The following is a 23,008-nucleotide window of genomic DNA, read 5'->3' as shown; positions in this document are numbered from 1 at the left end:
GTATGATTGGCAAAGATTGCAAACTATGGTACAATGAAATGTTATGTCCCAATATCGGCAAATACAGTATTTCATCAAAACAAGCCTAGAATTGTCATTTTGAGTTAATATGAGGCCAATAAAACATTTTCTACATGATTAAAAGAATATTTTGTCACTGTCTCAAGTGAGTTTACACATTTAAAAATAGCACATAATGGTTTCCCAGTTCATAGTGTGCACATTTAGCATGCAAAAGTCCTGTGATTATAACAGATACATAATTATACAGACACTATTTCTAAATTAACTGGTATTTACATGAGAGACAAACCCAGGAAATTTTTAATTGGAAATATACCCAAAAACTGTGAAAGATGCGTGTGACGTAAGCAATGTGATACAAGAGTGAGTAAGATTCAATGCGTTGTACACGATATCAATTTTTTTGAATTTTTATTTTTTTCTTGCAATTGGTATTTAAGTCCCTTTAACAAAACAGTAATCAACACTGGAGTTCAAGTGACCCATTTACATTCAAGTACTTAAAACAAAAACAAACGCTGTTTAAAATTTAGACATGTAGACCTGTCATAGGAAAATTTGGTTTACAAGAAAAAATGATGTAAAGGCTTTTTTGCAATTATCATAACCAGTGAAAATTATATCAACATGATGTCATAGCACAGAAACATTGTGCCAATTAATTAAGAGGACACATTTACAACAGGTACTACTAAATTACAGATGCTTTTCGACTGACATACACCGTATTTCAATTACTATGGGACAATTATTTTTCGTTTCTTAAGGGTTTTCCTACATGGCTTTCTTGTCAAGCCATTTATCAACAATTCACACCCTACATTAAAAGTATTCTTTTTTCATAATTCCCTCAATAAGGAATCATTTATAATACTTGCCTAAAGCGTGCTTGCTGGTTTATTAATTTTTGAGTATCGAATGAAACACGAAGAAGAAAAGTCATTTCTGCTGATCATAGATAACCCCATATTTTATTTGAAGGTTTTTCATTTTTATAATTTTCATTTACCTGCTAGGGATATATTTGCTCGTCTACTAAGAATCGTTCCCCATGGAGTATCGGCCACACACTGAAACATCAGTTCTCGATATTCATCCGGAATCGAGGGAATCCATAATTGCCCTTCGACTGGCCGGAAACCGTACGGATTACTCTCCTGGAGAAGCCGATTATCAACCATCCATCGTATTTCTGCGGACGCCGGAAACACAGCACAAGAGAGAGTGATGTTGGAATTCTGGGAAACCACCGCAGAGACTGGTTCAGTAGTAAAATGTGGAATCATGGCTGAAAATAAACAAAGGGAGCATTTTGTTAGAACTACAATACAAATGAATGAAAAAAATGACAAAATTAAACAATTATAGTTTTTTTCAGTTAGCTGGGCAGTACATCTCTTTATGTAACACTCTAATTACAGTTGCTCTACTATATATAATGTCCTATTTCAGGGTTTTCCCTAGTAATTTTCAGCTGGGGTCACACACACCCTTTACTTCATGTCAAACCAAGCCATATTAGGCCTGCCAGATTATGGCTTATCAGTACATATCAATACCCCTAATTCATAGGAGATTATTGGTTATTATTGGAATATTGACCCCCATGCATTACAAACCTATTTTCCTTGTATTTCTTTTGGTTTAATCAAGAAGTAATCAATGTAATGTTTGTAGAGAAATAATTTTCCAATCTAGTGATGTAAATTTTATTAAGTGGTCTACATGTATTTTAAATATTTCTGCATGTTATTTATAAACCAACAGAAAAACTTGTGAAAATTTGATGAAGTTTTGATTTTATTTCACTATAATTTTAATATCAAACTCAACAAATTCATAAAATAAACAACATTATCATATTATTATAATTTATTAATAAAATGTGAATCAAAAAGAAAATAGAAAGAAATTATCAACACAATTCATAACAGTATGATGTTACAACAAATGCCCGGTACAGACATTTCCAAACTTATGTGTCTGGTAATGAAATAACAATCATAAATAAAGTTGCAATATAATTTCATTTTGGCTAAAAGCCTGCAAAAGTGCATTTTAAGGAGGCTTTTTTTTGTGTGCACAAATTTGCATTTCATTTTAATATGATTTTGATTTACTCTTACTTTAATGGCAAAAAATATTTTGATTAGCGAAACATAGAAACTAATTTCTATATTTCAGTCAACTTTCAACAGAATTGTTCAATTTTGAAAATCGCTCATGAAATGCTAATCAGACATGGTGGCTACGAAATGAAATACAATTTCTCCGTGTTGAAAAGTAATGAATTTTCTATGCAAATGTCGCCAAAAGTTCAAGTGTATGCGGACCAGATGCATTCCTCTGACATGGATACGGTATTTCTTTTCTGAAAAATACTATAAACAATGAAATAAGACGTTAAAAAGCAACAGAGAACTAGGTCTAACATTGAACATGTTTTTCACTTGGTCTAACATTAAAAGTGTTTTTTACATTGTCTATCATTGAATACATTTTTCACATAGCATAACTATATGAGTGCATTTTTCACTTGGTCTAACATTGAACATGTTTTTTACTTGTTCTAACACTGAACACATTTTTCACTGAGCCTAACACTGAACACGTTTTTCACTGAGTCTAACATTGAACATGTTTTTTACTTGATCCAAACTTTGAACTCATTTTTTTTCTAATTTTGGACACATTCCTGTAAGTTTGTCTAACTCTAAGCATATTTTGACAATGTCTAAATTTAAATATATTTTTTACTTTTTGTCTCTTACCTCAAAAACGTTCAGTTCAAAAGCTGTACTTTTATCATATATGCTTTCTCAGGTGGTGTATATTGATATTTTTCACTGTTTTGAAATTTTAGCCCACTCTCAATTCCAAATAAAACATCAGCATACACAGAGCTGGGACACAAATTCAAGAACGTTATTTCAGAAATGATTTTACATTCGCAAACAATTTTGCACACTTCAGAAAAACTACAATAAACTGTCATTTCAAATCAGTTTTAGGCATACAATAAAAAGAAAAGCGTTTCAGTGTAAGATCACATTATCATGTACATCAGATCATATATTTCACCTCTTGAAACCCCAAAGTAAAAATATCACTCAAGCATTTTTAATGCCACTTGTGAAATATAGCTTTTGGTTCTCACTCGGTGAAATATAATATGATCTTACACTGAATCAAACAACTATCTTTTATATCATTTGTATAGTTTACGCTCATGTGAATTAAACAAATGAAAGTACTTCTTGATAAAAGTTCTAAATCTGGCTGAGAATGAAAATAAAAATATTCTAAAAATATATCGGTCAATTGGAACATCTAATGAGAAAAAATGAGTAAAAAATTTCTAAAGAAACAATACATAATAAAAAAATCTCGGCAAATATCAGATCCGTATGTTAAGAATATCTGAAATGAACAGTGAAACAGGTTCTCGTTCTTTCATCTATTTTTTATCGGGGAGATATCTGTAGCCTTCAATGTGTTTCCTAACAAACAAGCCGTCAGAAAGTCAAGAAACTTCAAGAAATTTCAGGAGATTTTTTGTTTCAATGTTTGTTCATGGAGGCTGAATGTGTCAAAAACAACTATCTCCCTGCTAAACCAATGAAGTCACTCAGCCTTAATTTCTTCAGTATAACATACATCCCTGGCATATAATTATTGAATTAGGTGTTCAAAAACGGAAAAGAGGCCAAGAGAACCATTAGAAGACGCCAATGCACGTCAGTTTCTTTTTTCAGAGTTGGAGGAATGATATGAATATATACCAGTTATTTCCCTTGTTTGATAGAAGAACCAATTACTTCCCTTGTTTGATAGAAGAACCAATTACTTCCCTTGTTTGATAGAAAAAAACAATTTTTCCCTTGTTTGATAGAAAAACCAGTTATACCTCCTGTATGACAGAAGAAACATCCTTTTTTATATAAGAACCATTTGTCCTCATTGCTAGATATATAAAGTTATTTCCCTTGTTTGATACCTTTTTTAGAAGAACAAGTTTCTTCCCCTATTTTATAACAGAGCCAGTAATTTCCTTTGTTTGATAACAAACCAGTTTTCAACACTGCTTGAAGTAATAACCAATTATTTCCACTTTTTTGATAAAGTTTTCTCCCTTGCAAAAAAGAATATCAGGTTATTTCAATGAATTAAACAAGATGTAAGAGATGCCAATATTTTCAAATGATGTTGATATTCCACAACTTTTTACCTTTTTGTTTTCTGTTTTCTGGTTTCCGTGCAGAACCAAACTCATTTTTCAATGTCAAGTTACGCAACTGTTTCTGCATTTATTTCAATGGCATCCGTTTGACACATCTTTTACAAATTTGGCCCCAGAAAGGCATTAGGCAGTCCAATATTATGATGATAAATATCTTCAGAAAATGCATCGTTTACTCTAACAATATTTTCGTCTGTTTTACTGATCCTCCTTGCCGTTTTTTAACCAACACCACAACCAGAAAATATATATCTGTCATGGAAAAACATTAGATTTCCATGATTAATGCGAACTAAAGGAAGACTGCTTTCTACCCACACATATTTTTCGGGTCTTTGTAAAGATTTAGAAAACATTAGTAGTCTTTCCTGCCAATATAAAATACATCTGCCTTATGACATTATGTTGTTTTAACTTTAGGCCTCTTAATTCTGTAGGAGGGTGCCGACAATGGTGTTTTAATATGTTGTGTTGCCATGGTAATGTATTAACAGCTATTTTTTTGTTTGTTTATCAACTTAGCAACAGACTGTTTTTAAGATATTATGGAAGTTCCAAAATCACTTCATCATTCACTCATGCTTGCGATTTTTGTATTGCTATAACTAAGACTAAATAAAACATGAATTTGATTGGATAGATTGTTCACATTACGAACAGATAAGTCTACTGTGATACACTAGAATTAATATGACAAAAAAATATCTCACAATATTATAAATTATGGGGTAAGTAGGTGACCTTATATGGCATAATCAGAGGAAACCAAGCTGAACTGAATATGGTTTCCTGCCCCTTGTATAATCCCATAAAGTGTCACCTTCTAACATTGTAACTTAAAATATCAACAACCTGTTTACTTTGATCAATTAATGGGAAATGTTTCATTTATTCCTTACAATTGGAAAATAGATGCCATTTTGGCACCATATGAAAATTACTGACTCTATTTGGAAAAATATGGGGTCACTATGTGACCAGGCGAGATGACCAGTCCGTCGACTTAGTGCAAGGACTCAATATTTGCTTCTATTTTTATATGAAGTTATTGAGTTATTACACTAGGGCGAAGAGTCCTTGACCAATGGCGTTGTGTGACTCATGTTGGAGGCGTGGTACAAGATCTTCACTGAGGGTTATATACTATGCCAGAAGGAACCAAACCCTTCTTTCATTTATTGGAACTTGGTAAGTTTTGGCATTAATCCCCACAATTATTTCCATCCAAAATTCTTCAAAGTCTGTATCTGTTTCCAAATCGGATACAATATCAGAAGAGCAATTCATTATGTTACCCTTTCCTAAGATTTCTTCATGATAACTTGGCTTTAAGCTATCTTGAAGCACATGGTTTTGCATTCTTGGAGAAAAAACAACAGAATTATATTCATTATATTAGCAATGAGGACAGGGTTTTTTTTATTTAAAAGGCGTTTTATTTTGAAAAACATTTTGCAATTAACGAAATATCTGGGTTGTCAATTGAATAACTCTGTGGTTTTAATGGCTCTTATTATCAACACTTAAAGCATATAAGTGAAGTAGCTCTTGTAACAAAGTTCAGGGCTTCCATTAAGAATCTAAAACTGGAAGTTTGAACTTTCTTATTGACACCTAAATATTGGAAGTTTTCTTCTGAATTTTGGAAGTTTTTACCTCTCAAACTTCAAGAATTTTCCACTTTTTTGTCCAACTATTTCATTAAATATTAATTAATGTGTAACTATAGCTTGCTAACTTCACAAAATTGTTTTTAAAGAAAACATTTTATTTCAAGATTTATTAAAAATGTGGCCAGTAAGTAATATTGACACCAGATTTTGATATTCTGAACTTCCAAGCCTTCATTTAGGAAGTTTTCTCCGAAATAGTGGAAGTTTTTGTTTTTCAAAGGACACAAATTTGGAAGTTTTGGCCCATTTTTAGGGAGTTATAATACTTCCAAACTTCCCTTAATGGAAGCTCTGAATTTTTTTTTTTAGAATTTGACCACATAAGTCAAAAACCCATCAGGGTCTATTCAGACCTATGTAACCTTCCTCGACATGTATAATTGAACTCGACCATAGTCATGCTAAATAGGCTAATGTATGCTTAAAGGACTTTTTAATGAACATAATACATGAATGATCACATCTGCCTCATTAGGAAAATATAAGTCAAGGCTCATTAGCACTTGAATATGAAGCAGGTTTTCCTGTGTGAATTAATAAAGCTTTAACAAAAGGTTTGGGCATACATCACAAATATTTTACTTTATTTTTAACTTTTATCAGCCCTTCCACTTTTCACAAAAAAAAACAACATGTAAAATTTGCAAAAGAATGCAAAATCATAAAATGACAGTCACTGGCGTAGCTACATGAGGCACGGTAGACCCAGGTCTGCATAATTTTATCATGTGAAGAAAATGTTTTGGGTCTTGAATGATGCTGAAAACCATTTCAACAGGCGTTTGTTTGACGTCCCATGTTATTACATGTAGGTCACCAGTACGCAGCCTGCCATTGTTTTGTGTCCCCGAGATCCCAACCCCCACCAGTAGGATATGCTTAAATATGTTATTTAATTAAGTCTAGCTACACCCCTCAGAGTTACAACCATTGACTCTATAAAGCTTGCACAAACAACAAAGACCAGTTTGAATACACCCATTATTTGTTGAATCATACTCAAGATCACATTTATATATATAATGCCATTCAAGTTTCACTACAAGTATAAAATTGCACGTATACCCGAACTCCATTTCACACCACACCTCAAATATCAGTGCTAATGAGATTTTAATGATAGTTTCCCCCCTTGGCTCCTTATTTTTAAACATAGAAAGTATGGTTCCTCTTCTTTATCAACAAAAAACTAATGGGGATTTAATGTATTTTTTTTCTTTCCTGTCATTTTTTTTTCTTTCCTGTCAATATTTTTATCTTTCCTGTCAATATAAATGGCGCCTTTTCAGTCCTGATAATGGGTGTTTTCTTTATTGTCATTAACAAGTTGATTTTCTTCCTGTCATTTCAACTTTTTGTCCTTTTCACCAACTTCCAATCTTCATCAGGAAATGTGTTCTTTTTCTTGTCAATATGCATGTCATTATGAAGTCTGCTTTCTTTCCAACCATTTTCAGGCTGCTTTCTTTTTGTCTCTTTCTTTTCTGGTGTTTCATTTCGTTATCAAGCTGCTTTTCCCCTTCATTCAATTTTTCTACTTTTTTGTATAAAAATTTACATATGACCTTACTTTAAAACAAAGATGTCCTCAAAAAAAGTACATTTCCATGGGTGTCAGTTTCTTATAATCAGATAAAATACAGATAGAACTTGTATTTAAAAAACACAGAATCAGATAATGGAAATAAATCTGTATGCATGCAAGTAGGAAACTGCAAACTACAAGCTGCCAGCTGAAGGGTGAAAACAATGAAGATAAATTGCCAGCACCATATCTGCAAATTTTGGGCAAACCTGCAAGTATTATTTGCTTCCGCTCCATGCATGAGACCATAGGTAAGAATTTACAAAGATTTAAAACCGATTTGTTAAATGGTTATCTTTTGAAATGCTCATTAATAAAATGGGAGGTGTTGGAAATCCTGGGAAAGAAACAGTCTTAATATCCATTAGTCAAAGAAACATATCTGGTAACTGGGATGTTCATTTCAGCTTTGTTTCCATTGTGTGCTATGTAGCTATTGTTTCTGCTGTTGGCCATCATACTACTGATTTCATTCTTTGGCATTTTTCTATTGTTTCCATTGTCGGCCATCTATCTTTTGTTTTCATTGTTGGCCATCTTATTATTGCTTCCAGTGTTTGCCATGTCTAGCTATTGCTCCCATTGTTGTCCATCTTACTTTTGTTTCCAATGAAAACCATCTAGATATAGTTTCCACTATTGGCCATCTAGCTATGATTTCCACCATTGGCCATTTAGCTATTGTTTCCACTGTTGGCCATCTTATTATTGTTTCCAGTGTTTGTCATGTCTAGCTATTGTTCCCATTGCTGGCCATCTAGTTATAGTTTCCACTATTGGCCATCTATATATAGCTATGGTTTCCACCATTGGCCATCTAGCTATTGTTTCCACTGTTGGCCATCTTATTATTATTTCCAGTGTTTGTCATGTCTAGCTATTGTTCCCATTGTTGGTCATCTAGATATAGGTTCCACTATTGGCCATCTAGCTATTGTTTCCACTATTGGCCATATAGCTATTGTTTCCACTATTGGCCATCTAGCTATTGTTTCCACTATTGGCCATCTAGCTATTGTTTCCACTATTGGCCATATAGCTATTGTTTCCACTATTGGCCATATAGCTATTGTTTCCACTGTTGGCCATCTAGCTATTGTTTCCACTGTTGGCCATATAGCTATTGTTTCCACTATTGGCCATATAGCTATTGTTTCCACTATTGGCCATATAGCTATTGTTTCCACTATTGGCCATCTAGCTATTGTTTCCACTATTGGCCATATAGCTATTGTTTCCACGGTTGGCCATATAGCTATTGTTTCCACTATTGGCCATATAGCTATTGTTTCCACTATTGGCCATCTAGCTATTGTTTCCACTATTGGCCATATAGCTATTGTTTCCACTGTTGGCCATCTAGCTATTGTTTCCACTGTTGGCCATCTTACTTTGGCTTCCATTGTTGACCATCTAGCTATTGATTCCAGTTTGCCATCAAGCTATTGTTTACACTGTTAGCCACCTGTTTATTGTTTCCACTGTTGGTCAACTGGCTAGTTTTGCCATTGTTGGCCATCTAGCTATCTGTGTCTACATTGTTTGCCATTTAACTATTAATGTTAAGTCACTTCTGAGCATGACTTGCAGTCTATTTGGATAGCTACTTTGGCTAGTCTGGATCCACTGCAAGGCCCCTGATGACTATTACAATAATTGACAAGGTTTCCATTGTTTACTTTTTTCCATTAATAGATAACCTCTTTCAACTTTCTTGACTTTTTTATTTTAAATCTGTTCTTCCTTACCGTATCTTTCTATTAGACAAACTGATTGATTTGAGTGTGTGTTATATTTCATTTGATAAAACATCAAAGCAATGTGCAAACATTTCTGTTGTATAGCAAATACTTTCAGCCAGGATCACAAGCTGCCTATGTTATGCAGGTATACTAATTTCTGAGAACATTTTGACACAAAAGTCAGTTATTATTTCATTTCGGATGCCACAGAATCAAAAGCAGACAACCTTGTTCTGCAAATATAGGCTAGCGTTGACATTTATGCTGACAATAAAGAGATGATATATGATTGACGGCCAACAAACTTAGCATAATGAATAACAACATGCACTAATTATGTGCACTGGGTTGTCTGATAAGAGAATGCACTTAGTGTGGACCAATGAGAATAGAGTATTTTTTTAAAAATGCCGGTTTATATTCCTGTGGACTATACTGAGATAAACGAATTGACTGAAAAACAATTTTATTACGATATTTATATGATTATTTTTGAAGGTTGGGTGAGAGTCAAACCTATATGGGATGTTTTTTTGTGATTAGAAATCCTGTTCTCAAAAATTGTTTTAAGAATGCTTTTGATGTCCAAAGCAATAAATATGAGCCTATAAAAATAGTTATAATTTTATTTTAATCTATCATACTACTTTTGTAAAGTAACTTAGCATTTCAAGGTGTTGAAGCATAGAATGCTCATGGCTTTTGAACTGCCAACATACACCAAGTGGTTTTTGAACAACATTCATGGTCTGTCAATGCATCAAAGACCCAATTGATAGTATTCTTTTAGGTATCAAGTGATTCTTATAACTACTAAAGAGTGGGGCTCATACACCCAAAAAGCATCCATAATTCATATACTGATTGCAAACAGCTTTGGTTTCACTTCAACCATCTGAATGTCTGCAGTGCAAATTGTCTCAATGCAAAATGGCAATGTAATATTGCTTTATTAAATTGATGGACAAACACAATTTGCTCAGTTTATTTGCAAACAGTTGTGGTATAATCCAATATTTTGAGGGCGCTGGGTGCCAAAACCTTCCTCACACAGAGCCCCTTGAGAAATGGTTGTTTGTTTCAACAATCTAAATACCTTCGAACATTAATTATATCTATAGATACTCATTCTTTTGTGCATCACAAAAAATACCCTCCAAGAAAAACAAATCAAGATTTCAAATATTTATTGCAGAAAATATGGTATCAAGAGAATTCTGTCTTTTTACATATTACATTATGATGTTTATCAGATTTCTAGAAACGAATGCTCCACAAGTGTGTAGAGTTACACTAACATCTTGGAATCGGGTCTGCAGACAGCCGGTGGAAACGGGAGATATATAAAAACATTAAACATAAGATTCCTCCGTAAAATAATGATTCTCCTAGACTGGTTGCAACAGGCTCATTTCCTGGGCTGTATTGTTTCAACAGGCATGAAAAACATGTAACACAGGAAATTGTTAAACCAGTCTGCAAATAGGAGTAATGATTTTAATTGAAACAAAAATGTGAAAATTTTCACAAACACAAAGGGAAAGAAAGATTGGTGTGTGTGTGTGTGCGCGCGGGTGTGTGTGAAAGGTTCCACATGGGACTTTGGCATCATGTTGTATAAAGATTTGTTTCATTTTTTTTTTTAAAGCAGAATGATGCTGCCAGATACTCACTTTTTGCAAGTTAGTGGCCAAAATATCACAAACATCCTCAAGTCATTTCTCAATTTCAAGCGCAGCTCATTTTTCCACATTTCAACATGAAATTATTCAAAACTTGTTTTACTCTTTTTTTAAAGTGCATTTTCTCATGGAGTTCATTTATAAACGTCATTGCTCACTACTAAAAGACATAAATATTTCTAGAGCACAAAATATACTTGATAATAACTAAAAAATATTTTTTTTGACTCAATTACATTTTTTATCTACAACCTTTCTTCTTTACGACATTGACATAATCCTTTTCCTTATCCAAATGAGTTATCAATTTAAGTGAATTTTTTAGCTATCATTTTTCTCTCTATTCACAGAATAAGTGATTTTGCTCAGAGCAAAATCACTTCTTCTGTGAACATTTTTTTATAGCTATAAATACTCAAGTTCTCAGAAAAAAAGATGAAAACAGTTTCATCTAAAATTGTTCATTTTACCCATCTTGCTACACCTAAAGAACCAGACCTCAAAGTGTTTATGTAGCTACCCCCAGTTTTAGAAGAACAGAAGTGATTTATAAACTAAATTTCACAGGCCTTGATTTCTATTTTCAAACAGTATATCTTTTATTGTGCAGTGTTCTGCAGTGAAGGTATTTAAATTTTTCCCCTAAAATTTATTTCAAGTGTTTCAAAATGTATGTTTATGTTTTTCGAAATTCTTAAGCCAAACAAAATTTAGTGCGATCATTTTTGGATACGTTTAAGGTCTAGCTGAAGAGAGCATACAGTAAGAGACCACTTCATAAAGCAAAACCAAATATTGTTTCTGAATGAAAATAAATGAATCGAGAAAATGAGAAATTTTGTCAAAATAACAGTCGTCACAGGTTGGTGACCAAGTTTCATGAAATCGCGAATAAAAGGTGACAAACATCGCACCTCTAAATGCCATAAATCTCGTGCACACATATTTTAGCACGGAAAATGACATTTATAGGCATGCTTGGGCCAGAAGGCATACAGTGAAATGAATGATACTGAACTGAAGATGTTATCACAGATATAGTATGTTTGGTTGATTTTTTAAGGCAAATATTTGTGATTTGATACTGATGGTTAACTGTATGATTTTTAATAAACTTATTCAAATTTAAGCCATTTCATAAAGGGTTTAAGCCATTAGTTCACAAAAAATAAGGGGTTGAAACAAGTAGATTTAACAATCTAAAATTAAAGTTAAAAACTATCATTAAATTTTGAATAAGTGTGCTGCTACTAACATTGCCTAGAATGGGTGTAATAAGGTAACTTCATGATGAATTATTCTATGATGATCATAAAAGGATAAAAAATATAATGTTCATGAACAATTATGAGCATCTTGAAAGTCCTAGAACAGAAGCTGAACAAATATTTAGGTTACAGTGTATTCCAAGGACAAGAACTACACAACCATTATTCAACCAATGCTAATCCTGGTCGAAGCAGTCTTGTGTTCGACTCAAATAGTGAAATTACTTTTCTATTCCAGGACCAATAACTTTGTATTTACTCAATTAAGGGAGATAACTCACCATCTGATTTGACTGCAATCGTGCACACCAGTAGCAGTATGGCTAGCTCAGTGCGTATTGTTCGCCCTGGACGTTTGTGCGGACACAATGCGCTCATGTTTTGTCCGAGGTGTTCATTAACGAACCAGCTTGCGCGCTCCAGGGCCCTCTCATTAGTATGATTGCGGTGTTAGCTACATCATTCACGAGTCTGAAAATACACAAATGCAAGACGTTAGCAATATTTTTTAATCATTGTGATTTGAAAACAAAACAAAAACAAAGGCAATTCTTTCTTTCCTACAAGGCCAAAAAAATGGTTAGGCTAGAGTAACATCCTTTTAAAAAACAGGTAGGGTAGGTAGGCTTTTTATTTCATTTATTATTCTTTCTTGGAGAATGGTGTTAAAGTAATTTTCTGCATAAAGTGTTCAAGTATTAAAAATACATATTAAAACACACTTAAACTTATGTTTCCAACTGACTATAAAAATGGTAGGGTCGGCGTCTATTTCGCAGGTAGGGTCTCAGGTAACCCAAACCAAATGTATTATTTTTTACGGCCTTAGTATAAAACAGTCTCAGTGACCCATATGCATAAATGTTATAGATCTATAGAAGCAGAAAAAAAATTCTCGTACAGCTGAGAACATTGACAGTCACATTTTTTTTTTGAAATTGCATCTTTGACGGGTCAAACTGATATCACTTCAACAGTATGATATGCTTTCTAATCATATAGCCAGTTTCTTCATTCATGCTAGTGTGTTTGGAAACTGTTTAAACAGAATTTGGTAAAAAAATAAAATAAAAATAAGTATAATTACAGATAACTTCGTCAAAGGTATAATTGTGCAGAGCTATTTCAGATGGCCAAATAAGAAAGTACTTTCATACACAATTCATTGTTGGATATATCATCCTAATCAGCAATGATTTATGGCCTGTTACATTACAACCCAATATAATTTAACATTTTATATCAAAATCTATGAACAAAATCCCATGCAACGCTACACGGGGTTAAACTCTTCTATCGTAATTGCAACAAAAGATGTTCAGAAAAATGTGTAGAGGGTTTTTATGACTTCTCCCTTACACATAACATCATAAATTCGCAATAATCTGAGCTATTCTTTCTTTAGGAGTTTTCCCTAACTATTATAAACATCACAGTGAATGTTCTCTGTTACCAAGCAGGATGGAGTTTTCATTATGGCACATTCATGGGAAGAAATTATCATAAAAGGTCATTCATGATATCCACTGACTTATCATTGGTCAGTCTAAAACATCCCCAAACTTATCTTTGGTCAGTCTAAGATTTCCACAGATGTAGCATTGGTCTGTCAAAGACAATATCCAAAAACTTTTCATTGGTCAGTCTTATTAATTCACAAACTGAGCATTGGTCATCTAAGATATCCACATACTAATTATTGGTCAGTCTAAAATATCACCAGAGTTATCATTGGTCAGTCAAAGATATTCACAGACTTATCATTGGTCAGTCCACGATATTCACAGACAGATCATTGGTCAGTTTATGATATTAACAGACATATCGTTGGTTATCTGAGCTTTTCACTGACTTTTAGTTGGTCAGGTTAAGATATCCACAAACTTATACCATTGGTTAGTCTAAGATATCCACAGGATTATAATTGGTCATCTCAGATACCCACATACTTATCATTGGTCATCTCAGATATCCACATACTTGTCATTGGTCAGTCTAATATATCCACAGGGAGGACTGGAGTGAATGGGGTGGGTGGGGAAAGTGGAAATATCTTTCTTCAAAGCATCAATGCTATATATAAGGATGATTGAATTTATTAAGGTAAAATTTTGATGGAATGTTTGTCACTCAACAAGCTTGAAGCAACAAGTGCTCAGGAAATAACCAGAAACATTCGTATTTAGCAGAAGGATAGAGATCAAGATATTTATATTAATAATGTAAAATACAGCACACACAATCATGTCAACATTGAGGGTAGTTACCAATCCTTGTGACAATTTTCAGAGGACAATATTATGTAAGACCCCATATTCATACTTAGAATCAAACCACAAACCTTTTGGTTGAGTTGCAGATAGACACCTAAATCTCAATCTAAGTATACATATACTGCACAACATGCTACTAAACTGAGCCATCTGAAACCTAGTTCAAACCCTGTGACTGAGATCTGGTTTCATTTTGGCACTTCAAGACTTCGGTTCAATGGATCATATATTTTATAGCTAAATCATTGTAATCCCAAAAGCTCTTAAAAACAGTTTGATCAACAAGAGTTGATGCACCATTCCATCTGGTGCAAAGACCCAGCAATGAGAGTTATGCACTAGTCAAAATGAGAGTTATGCACTAGTCAATTGTAATCAAGCCCCCCCCCCCAACCCCCAACAGGCCCGGGGATATACTTGGATAGCGGGGGGAAATGGGCTGTGTTTTTACCTTCCAGGAGGCCCTGCATTGCGGAGTGAATGTGGTGTTTTGCTTTCGCTCCGAAAATAGTGGGGAATGGGCCTTACCTAGGATGTTCGTCTTGATCATTTAAGTCAAATAAGTTAAAACATGATAATGCATTAAAATAAACAAATGTTTTTTTGCATCAACTTATATTGCGCGCCTTTAACCCCATTATTTTTTTAGTTCACTTTTCTAAGTGCATACAAATAATAAACCAGTTCAACATTATGTCACAGAACTTTTTTGCTCAAACTCTGAACATGTGCAGTTAACCTGTTGCATAAAAATACGCACTAGCAACTTGTCCAAAAACATCAAAATCAAACACATTATGAAGGGAATTTCGGCAACCTGATGTGGCATCCACTAATAGTTTCATACAGAGATGATGCATGCATAGTATCTAGCTGTTTGAAATAAACAAGGTAACTCTCAGATGTATTACAAGAACATACACAACTTCCGTAATGAAACAAATTTTGTGTAATTTCACGTTCTTTGGCTTAGAGGTGCCATGTTTCATTCACTTGGCTTTTATAGCTGTTCCATAAGCCTGTTGCGAAATGTAGGATATTTGATAAACTGATTATAGTTTCTGATAAGCCAAACTTGAAAACAGAAACTGGTTTGGCAGATTTTAAAGATAGCAAAAAGATTTTTTTTAACTCTTCCGATAGTGAAATTGACCTATTGCTGTTAACGATTATCAATTTAAACAATGAATCTAAAACCTATTTTATTTTAAACATAAAATATTAACTTCAGCAAAAAACAATACGAAGGCTATGCTCTTAAATATTAATAAGACACATATTTTGCAAAAGGAAATACTGCTATCAATTCAATTTCCATCCAGTCCACTACCATCAATTCCACTAACATCAATTCCACTAACATCACTACCTGGTGACTACCATCAATTCCATTTCCATCCAGTCCACTACCACCAATTCCACTAACATCACTACCTGGTGACTACCATCAATTCCATTTCCATCCAGTCCACTACCATCAATTCCACTAACATCACTACCTGGTGACTACCATCAATTCCATTTCCATCCAGTCCACTACCATCAATTCCACTAACATCACTACCTGGTGACTACCATCAATTCCATTTCCATCAATTCCACTACCACCAATTCCACTAACATCACTACCTGGTGACTACCATCAATTCCATTTCCATCAATTCCACTACCACCAATTCCACTAACATCACTACCTGGTGACTACCATCAATTCCACTACATCAATTCCACTACCACCAATTCCACTAACATCACTACCTGGTGACTACCATCAATTCCACTACATCAATTCCACTACCACCAATTCCACTAACATCACTACCTGGTGACTACCATCAATTCCACTAACATCACTACCTGGTGACTACCATCAATTCCACTACCACCAATTCCACTACCATCACTACCTAGTGACTACCATCAGTTCCACTACCACCACTACCTAGTGACTACCATCACTACCTGACTACCATCAATTCCACTACCATCACTACCACTGCCATCACTACCACTACCACCATTTCCACTACCATCCATTCCGATACCATCCATTCTATATTCCACTACATTGTTCAATGAATTCACTACTTTTTTGACAGACAGCTCTACCACTTCATAATGACCTGCTGCAAACAACAACAACAATAATTTTCCTTTCCTACTTGCATTCCTATTTTCAGGATTATTTCTGTAACTAGGAATGCACCTGCTGCAACTTCTGTTACACTCTCCCTCTGCTGCTAATGTTTCAACGTTGCTGCCCTGCAACTACAACTGCTATCAATGCAGATGCTACTGTTGCTACTGCTGCTATTGTAGTTGATTCTTATGTAGCTACCACCTCCCGAACGACAATAAAACATGATTGTACAAAATTTATATTTTATTGCTTCTGCTGCTAATACTGCTGCTTTTATAACTGCTACAGATACTGCTGCTTCTGTTACTGCTACTTCTGTTACTGCTTCTGCTGATACTACAGATGACAGCTATTAAATGTAACACAGCCATTACTTCAAATAAAAATGTAATGCAGCTGTAACTACAACTAAAATGTAACACAGCTGTTATAACAGCTTAAATTGTAATGCAGCTGCTAGTACAGCTTAACAAAATGCCTTGCAGTTACCACACCTTAAACAAGCAATGTACTACTACCACCACAACAGTACAAAGGATAAGTAGTTGTCAATGCATGAAGCATTAAAATGTTTATTCAACTGAATTCTTGATATGAGTCTAAATTTGATGGCTATTTACTTGTTTACATTTTACAACAACCTCTATTTTACTATCAAGTGAGAATTTTCAAACAAAAATGTAATCAATTATGATGCAGATTGACACAAGTACTCTGTCATCTTTGTATAAATTAACAGAAGCTTTAAATAGTAGGCTAACAAGGCTTCAATGTGCCAATAAACTGTGATTTTATAACTTTCGCAAGTGTTAAAAGAACATAAAATGCAAGATGTGAAAAAAGCATTCATATGTATACATGTGTACGTATCTCTTTCCTATCTAACCTAATTATGCTACGAATGCCGAAACTGTTTCTATTTGTCAGGACTACATACCTGTAAAATCAAGCACTATTTCCAAAGAATTAGCGGAATAATACTTCCAGCAGAATAGTACTTCATTTGTAACAACATTTCACATCACGTAAGTATATTCACACACATGTTTACGTTTTTTAAACAAAGGCTGTTTTGTATGTATAATATACACATTGCTGATATGCCTTCTGGCTTTCTACATGCTCTGTTTACCTTGAAAACACTACACTTCTATCACTTTATAAATAACTCAAAATCCAAGCGTTTAAAGAACTAAAATCCACACAAGGTTTAAAGTAAAGTTTCATTTTAAAATTACTTAATTCTCATTTTAATTTACATTGTTAACTGTAACACAGTTAGATATAAATAACTGTACAACATAGTATGAACCTTAACCTCTTTACCCAGAATGCAATTCTTTGAAACATGTAAAGCTAGCTCAAAATGTAACATCACAACAGCCACAGTTTCGAATTCAATTATTTTGCCAGGTAGCTAGAATTGCAGATGCTAGAAAAACAGAAACATGAGATTCTCGACCAGCTACCAGATAGATATGTTTGAAGTTCTATCCCACTTGAGATTAATGAATCTTAACCTGTAGGAAGGAGTCTAATTGAAAAACCTATTTTGATAATCTACATAATTTTACTGGGTAACACTGGGAAATATTAGAAATTTAGTCTATAAGTAGATTTATGGGCTTGAAAATACATTTTTCAGAAGTATTTTGATTATTTTATGAGATAATAAAATATATGATAAGGTTAAATGGAAAGTTTAAAAACATTTTTTTTATTCATCTTGAAAACATAATTTTAACTGCTAAGCTTGAGAGCAACCAGTTGACCAAATACCTAACATAACCATGAGAGTGGTTGCAAACCACTATTTGTACGTGTAGTACAGTACATGTGGGCTACTTAATGTGCACTACCTCATCCAAGTACGCGTACATTGTTCAGATGACATAAACAATACTGAAGGAACTGATTTTTTTTCAGACTGAATTTAAATAAATATATGGTTAAAAAAAAATGTTTACATTTATTCAAAGGGACATATTAAACTCACATTGTCTCATACAAACTGTTTCGATGTTTTTACTTACTCAGCCACGTTTTTTAATACTTTGAAGGTGTCGACATAATTATAAACAAAGAAAAATACTTTGCTTTAGTATTTAACATCACATGGTTTACAAAAACAATTTGCCATTATCACGATCCATAGGAAAAAACGGCACTATAAACAAACAATGTGGCATTTTCAGTGCGTCCTATCTACAGTGTTAGAGGTTTTATGTTGTTATTTTTTCTCTAATTTTCACTTATTTTTTTCCCTGCGTTCTATCTATGGGTGCGTCCTATACATGGACATCTAGAGTAGAGTACAAATGATTTTAACATATAAAATATGTTTATTGCATTAAATTAATGAAAATGAAGATTTTTAGGTATTATTATATCATAACTGGCAGGTGAGATGCATGACTTTCGAAAATGACTTTTAAGATGCTTTATGAACATCAACCCTGTATCCAACTGCGGCATAATGAGAGATGCCTACTCAAAACAGCTTGTTACTTATCGCTCGCTGGCTTGGGACTGTTGCCGGGTCAAGAGTGTTTGTTTGGCAGAGGGCTACCCAAGGGAACCCAAACAACAGAGTAATCTTTGACCTATTGCGATCCATGGAGACGAGAAGAGTATTGTCATAATAGCCAAATTCGAAAAACCAGGTTAATTTGACTTCCATGTACTTGCAGTATGAGTCTTAATGTATGGAATCATTTCAATTATTTTCTAATGGTTCAAATTACAAAAATTAAATATAAGTATGGCCAAATTCAAATTATCTTAATAATCTATTAATCAAGAAATTGACAAGCTCTCTAATGTACCAAATGTGATCCCTGCAGAGGTCTTTGAAAGAAAAAAATACCACTGCGGTTCCATTCTTTACAAAAAAAAAATTATAAGTAGATAATTACATGGTCATTAGTAATTACCTGTACGATTGATACATTGTTAACATCTGACAATGGAATTCTGTCAAAGACATGCCATCCTCTTGTTTGTGTATTAATTAAGCTTTAACGAGGTCTTAATGGATTGCCAGCTCTAAATGGTGTATCATAAACTTTTTTTATAGGACACAGAGTCAAATTAAAGAAAAGGATTTATTTGATTAATTGTGAGATTTGACATTCTTTATCATATATTTCCTGACCTTTATTTGAGTATTCTATTGGATGTTATTAAATGAATTTTATGTATTTTGATATGAAATGAAATTATAAAAAAAAATGAAGATTTTTTTCAGGGTATTTCTGTAATGCAAATACAAGTTCAACAAATGAGTTGTCATAATAATTCTTAATCAAAATCAGAATAAAATGAGTTGTGTTTTATAAGCCTACCAAGATCAGCGCAAACAGACAACAAAGCTCGTCATTGTTTTTTTCAATAGATGAATGAGCATGACTTGAATAATGACAACTAGGCTTGCCCCTGTATTTTTCATTGACAATTATTACATCCAAAATCATTGGCCTTGCAGAGGAGCTGAAAAGCAATTATGCTTTAAAATGCTGCAATCTTGACCTTATATAATAATGATGTATAATAATTTCTGTGATTTGTTCAAACAACATGAGCCTCTCTAAATGATTTAAGATACAATTTTAAGCCATTGGCAAATTGTTATATGTCAAAACAAAATTAGTTACACAAAATTATATTTTAGATCTCATTCCGAGCCAACGGCAAACTGCCATGGCAACTTCACTGTTTTTCATAATTGTTATTTTCTAATAAATATTATGGTTAAAATGAAAAGAAACACTTGGTTTTTTTTTCTATTATAAATTGCTAACATCTGTTTATTCCATGGTTGCTATGGTAACTGAGAACATAAACAGTACATGAACATCAAGTGCTGAGTGACCAAAACATTAATTTCCTGAGATCTCATAAACTACAGATGAAAAGTTGAGGAGAAATGTAACAATATTGGAAGAAATTCCCCCAGTGTTCTTAAACAAGAGAGCCATGTTGGTCCTGAATTGTTCATCTGGTCTTAGGTCTTCAATATTTTGGATAAGATTGTACAATGGATGTTAAAACTTCAATGAGCAAGCCCAAAACATTGGGTGGATTGCTCAGAACTTAGTTAAATTTAACAACTTGGTTAATGAATTCTTGGTTAAATTTTAAACGCGAAATATTTCATGATGTGTTTATATATTCAAATAAAACAAGTTTAACTGAAACAGTCATCTCAAACATTATTAAGAACACTGAGATCACAGATGAATTTGTTAAAATTCCTGAGCAGTAGCAATTGGAAAGTTAAAAACGATGGCATTAACAACATTGTTAATTTTAACAAAGTTCGAAACATTTGTTTAATGTTATTAAAATAAATATATTTTTAACCAATCGTTATTATAATGCATTTCTTCTGCACAATTTTTAATTAAGCGTCTTTGTACAATGTACCATAATAGTACCAGAGTCCAGAAATCCCAAAAAGGCATATCTAAGAGGGAGTAAAAGAGCAAATATGATCAGGATAGGGACAGGTACCATACCTTTTCACTCTGCTACCTGTAGGCTTATTAGTAAGATACGCCTTTTGACGCTATACTGAATAAAGGCATGTATTATTGCAAGCATTAGCTGATATAGTCATATGTCTGTGACAGAAAATAGTTGAATTATTTAATGCAAATTGATAAAATAATGGATCGTTTCGAAGAATAATGAGTACCAAATGCCTAGAGACAAAAAAATACTGAAAAACAACAACAACTTAACACCATCTAGCCCCATACAACTGACATACTCATGTGTCAAAACCTTTTTTCTTATGCCTATGGAGTGATAGATAGCGCTAATGGCTTTACCAGGGCAGGGCATGGAAGAAATATGAGAAAACTGAGGTTTCAACTTTGGGTGGAGCAACTGCTGAAATGTTACAAAGAGGTCATTATAAGCCAGCACAGAATATTCCAAGAGTATAGATTATACATATAAGTAAAATAAATATTAAGTGTGGGAAGATCAACATCCATACAGTCAACCTGTTTGGCTCGAATTTCTTGTTGGCTCAAACTGTGTTGGCTCGGACAATATGTAAATGACTGATTTCTTCATACTGAAGGTAAACAATCCTGCTTGGCTCAAATTTTCTGAGGCTCAAAGAATTTTCACCAGTTCCTGGGAGTTTGAGCTTGAACAGTGTTTGAACACATATTATATGAAGTTTATGGAAATACTTAAAATGCTTTGAGAATAGAGAATACATATATTAACAAAATATATTTGTGTCATCAGAATCTTCTTGGTGAGGACATCACAGTGTATCTTGTCCAAAATGAGGACCCAGCCTATTATTAACTTATTATTGTGAAACAAATTCGTTGTTCAAAAACAATTCATCAAACTTAAGCAGCGAGAGTTTGTGGTTCTGAGTTCCTTACAAACACTTATGATGGTTATAATATTCATATTTAAGTGATTCATGGCCGTAAAACTGTCAAATCAAAGATCATCAAGGAACGATAGGTATTCAGACAATGAATTAAATAATAATAAAGTGTAGGCGAAATTAATGTTTCTAATGATATGTTGCATATATAAATGCTAATGCTGCATGTAATATCATGATATATTCATGGGTTGCATTTAAACATTATAATACACAATTATAAATATTTATATTTCAAGAATATGGGAACAATTTACACGACATCAAAGTAAGTAATAATCGAAAGGCGGTCGATATCCAACTTAAGCATCATATCAACTGTATCAAACCTATGTATAACATTACTTTCAAAACATGTTATGTAAGTGTTTGACAGTGTCATACCTATTAATTACTTGTATTTCTATTTGACTCTCATCCCAAGGTTTCAAGATTGATGCCTGATGAGGGGCTTGTCACTTTGGTTTTTGTACATTACTGAGAAGTACATGTGTCAAGCCAGGAAATACACTCACACAAGATTTGAAACAGTTTCAGCCATCTTTTCAATAGAGCAAAAATCTTATTAATTTAGTGTTACCTAAAAATGCCAGCAGTAATTGAGAAAAATTGGTAAGAACAAAAGATAAAACCCGACAAATGACTTAAGTAGGCACTTTCTGCGTCTTTATTTTGAACATTCTTTGCCACAGAGTTTTTCTGAGGTTCTAAAGTTCTTTATCAGCTTGATGTGCCTGCAAAAGATGTATCAGATTTTTATCACTGCTAGATTTAGGTTTTCTCTTAATGATACTCGTAAAAACAAAGGTTTTTGGAAAACAAGAAACATCTTTTTGGAAGCCAGTGCTGTGAATTTGCTAAGATAAGAAAAGAAATTGACTTGATAAACTCTCTAACACCCCTTCTTTGGTATTTAAGATAAACTCTGCAAACCCCCTTTTTGGTATTCAAGATAAACTCTGTAC

The 23,008-nt window shown here is 33.4% G+C and overlaps 1 protein-coding gene across 4 annotated transcripts in view; it reads right to left on the bottom strand.

Annotated features, from left to right (window-relative positions):
- The window catches only part of LOC128234548 (cell adhesion molecule-related/down-regulated by oncogenes-like), an 89,139-nt gene that overhangs the window by 23,107 nt on the left and 43,024 nt on the right, over positions 1-23,008 (bottom strand). For 3 of the 4 annotated variants that reach the window (XM_052948815.1, XM_052948817.1, XM_052948816.1), the window contains 2 exons: positions 12,496-12,685; positions 1,034-1,312 (listed from right to left, as the gene is read on the bottom strand). In XM_052948815.1, the coding sequence (XP_052804775.1) occupies positions 1,034-1,312; positions 12,496-12,592 (376 nt within the window). In that variant the 5' untranslated portion in view covers positions 12,593-12,685. Of the gene's footprint in view, positions 1-1,033; positions 1,313-12,495; positions 12,686-17,564; positions 17,917-23,008 lie in introns of those variants that run through there. The other variant, XM_052948818.1, reaches the window with a different exon arrangement.

Source organism: Mya arenaria, chromosome 5 (assembly GCF_026914265.1).
Source record: "Mya arenaria isolate MELC-2E11 chromosome 5, ASM2691426v1".
NCBI lineage: Eukaryota > Metazoa > Mollusca > Bivalvia > Myida > Myidae > Mya > Mya arenaria.
Note: the sequence above shows the minus strand (reverse complement) of the source record. Positions and strands in the feature narration are given on the sequence as shown.